Below are 2,988 nucleotides of genomic sequence, written 5' to 3'. Positions count from 1 at the left end.
AAATTGGCATTACACCATTTTACAAAAATACTGCAGTTATTTTCTTTCTGTTTTTCTCATCCTAGGATTTTTTTCTTCATCGGCACACCCAACCAATATCCAATTTTAGAGCACTGCTTTTCCCAGATTCTACTTGCTTGTTGTGAAAAGGATCGGACAAGGCAAGGTACTCATGCTCATGGTGCCACCATATGCAATTACTGACAGGTGAATTCGGTGACTAAAATCCTTAACGCTCTATGGATAATTATTCTGCTCTTATGTTCAGTATGTTGATAACAGAAACTCACCGAGGTAACCTGCCCTGTGGCATTTCTTAGTTCAAAAATGTAAGCATTACACTCATCAGTCATGTAACTTGTATTTACATCCATGAACAAACAATGTGCTAAGGAGCTACCCAACCAGGTACAAGCAGTAGTGTCTACAGCGTAGCGCGTACCGCCTCCGCAAGGGCGCCCCTCTATAATGGACATGCGCGAACCCCTTCTCTGCAATGGGCGCGCCGGCGAACGTACGCGAGCGATCACGGGTCGCCACCACCAGCTGGCGACTGACGGCGCAAGGCCATAAAAGTACGACGGCGGGCCCGGCAGCAGCCGGCGCTCGGCAGGCGCTACAGCGCGCGTTGTGGAGGGGGGGGGGGAGGCGTTGGACGCGGCATGGGCGCACAGTCGCGCACCACGACCGACGGCGACATCACCTGCTGCGTCTGGCTCGGCGAGCGCAGCTGGGAGCCGGCTGGAACAGACAGAGCGGCGTCACCCGGCGGAGAGACACGCGGGGGACGGGACAGACACACACGGGCCGACAAACTGGGAGAGATTCGAACGCCCGCACGGCAGCAGGGCAGGGAGCAAACATGCCCGCTATATTCACGTGTCGATTTTCATGACGTCAGTCTTGAGCACAAGCTGACTTCATCCCTACATCCCGTTTTACTTATAATCATAATTGAGGTCCTGGATCGGTACACCGGCTCAGTCACCTGTTGACGGCGGCGCACAGCGTGACCTACCCGCCCTTCAGCCGGCCCCAGCAGGGTGAGTAGTGAGTACTAATACCCGCCCCCATGCCAATGCCAAAATCACTAGCACTGAGAGTTTTATGGAAAAGCCCTCCTCAGCGGCCGGTATGAGCTGGCCGTGCGGCGGCCGCGACTGACCTGCGGCCGCTGAAGGTCTGGTGAGTCGGACGGGCACCTCCGGCACTGTCGGCAGGGCGGCCGATTTGAGCGCAGCGCTGTCCAGTCGGACTGACGGCAGCACAGAGACCAGCTGTCCGTGCAGGCAGCACCGGTGGCCCGAGTCGCTGCTGCTGCGGACCCGGCCCGGTACCGGCGCCGGGTGGTGGCCGGCCGCGGCGGGGAGCGGGTCCGCCGTCCGCTCCGCGTCCCCGGCCGCCCCGCCGCCGCTCTCTGGACCGGCCGGAACGGTGACGGTGACCGCGCTGATCTGAAGGCGCACCTCCAGACGCTCCAGGGCCGGCAGCCAGGCCAAAGTCGGAGCGGCGGGCGGCGCCGGCGGAGTGGGGGAGACGGCCGCCGCAGCGGGGGTGTTGGATGACACTGCAGGTAGGTTCCTCTCCGTGGTGTGGCTCCGTGCCGATCGCGAGGTACCTGAGTGTCCGTGCGGCCGGGGCACTTCCACGGCCGGCGAGCGGCGGCCGGAGCGACTAGACGGCCGGTCCTCCGCTGGCGGCGGCGGCGGCGGCGGCGGCTCGGGCGGCTGGGGCAGTGGCGGCGGCGGCAGGGCGGGCCTCCCCGCCTGCAGCAAAACAGGGGGAAGGAGCGGTCAGGTGGGTCTCCCCGTCCGCTGCAGGAGAGGGCAGAGGGGCGTTAGTGGTAGTGGGCAGATGAAACGGAATGTTTATTTCAAAGATACACGCTTTTTCACTAGTACGGCAACTACACTTCTCAGAGGTGAAAATCGCTGATATAATTGGGACGCACTGCCGAAAAAGAAGGAACTTGCAAGTCACAAGCAGCGATGGGGACGACTCATGAAGAACAGTGCATCATGTTAAACAACTTCAAGCTAACTCTGAGCGCTACTCAGTACACACTACTCACCCTGCTGGGGCCGGCTGCAGGGCGGGTATTGGTACTCACTACTCACCCTGCTGGGCCGGCTGTAGGGCGGGTAGGTGACGCTGTGCGCCGCCGTCAACAGGTGACTGAGCTGTCAGAAAGTCACACGTCAATAAACGAGTCCTTTCTACACGCTGCGTCTAAATCACTCTAATGGACGTTACAAAAACACGCCAGGATTCTACGATCCTTGTCCAGTTTCTGCAGCAGCAGCGCGAGTCACTGGCAGCGCTGTTGCTGCCAGACGGCGGCCGTCGGCGCCCGGCGCACACGCGCCGCGCACCGGTCGGCGTGTCAGCTGGTAGCGGCTGTGCGCTGCCAACGCCGGCGCAGCAGCTGGCGGAACACGACAACCTGGCGGGTCGCATGGCCGGGTCAGAGGGGGAGTGGGAGCCGACAGGGTCAGCCACATCACAGTGGATGCCTACCTCACCCCACACTGACAAAGTGCCACCATGCCAGGAAAATGTTTCACCTCAGAACAGCATGAACCTAGAAAGAAAACAGGATTGCATAGCTCCTGTATAGAATAGTCATAGACAAAGCATAGACTCAAATTATTGAGCCATAGCCAAGATTTTACTGAGGGAGGGGCCACAGGTCGCGGCCTAGTGTCGTACCCCCTCCAAAAAAGGAAAACTCGGATTTGGCCCACTATTTTTGGGGGTATGGTACAGCTGTTTTTATTTATCTTTATTTTATTTTATTTTATTTTATTTCTCGCCTTTGGGGGAGACCATGACACCCGTGGCCACCCCCTTGGCTACATCCCTACATTGAACGAAGAAGAAAATTGAAGAAGCAGCTTTGACCATAGGCGCAAACATAATATGGAACAGACTACATTTTACGCAGTATGTTATGTAGTCAACATTGCATGCTTTATATAGGCAATCTAA

The 2,988-nt window shown here is 58.0% G+C and overlaps 1 protein-coding gene across 1 annotated transcript; it reads right to left on the bottom strand.

Annotated features, from left to right (window-relative positions):
- Positions 1 to 297: 297 nt before the first annotated feature.
- Positions 298 to 2,425, bottom strand: LOC122377353 (WAS/WASL-interacting protein family member 3-like; the record flags this gene model as incomplete). Its single annotated transcript, XM_043357286.1, has 3 exons — positions 298 to 741; positions 1,166 to 1,766; positions 2,313 to 2,425. Coding segments are annotated over 3 exons (839 nt in total), but the record flags the coding sequence as incomplete, so codon positions are not given.
- Positions 2,426 to 2,988: the final 563 nt, after the last annotated feature.

This window comes from Amphibalanus amphitrite, unplaced genomic scaffold, assembly GCF_019059575.1.
Source record: "Amphibalanus amphitrite isolate SeventyFive unplaced genomic scaffold, NRLGWU_Aamphi_draft 002769F_arrow, whole genome shotgun sequence".
Taxonomy (NCBI): domain Eukaryota; kingdom Metazoa; phylum Arthropoda; class Thecostraca; order Balanomorpha; family Balanidae; genus Amphibalanus; species Amphibalanus amphitrite.
Note: the sequence above shows the minus strand (reverse complement) of the source record. Positions and strands in the feature narration are given on the sequence as shown.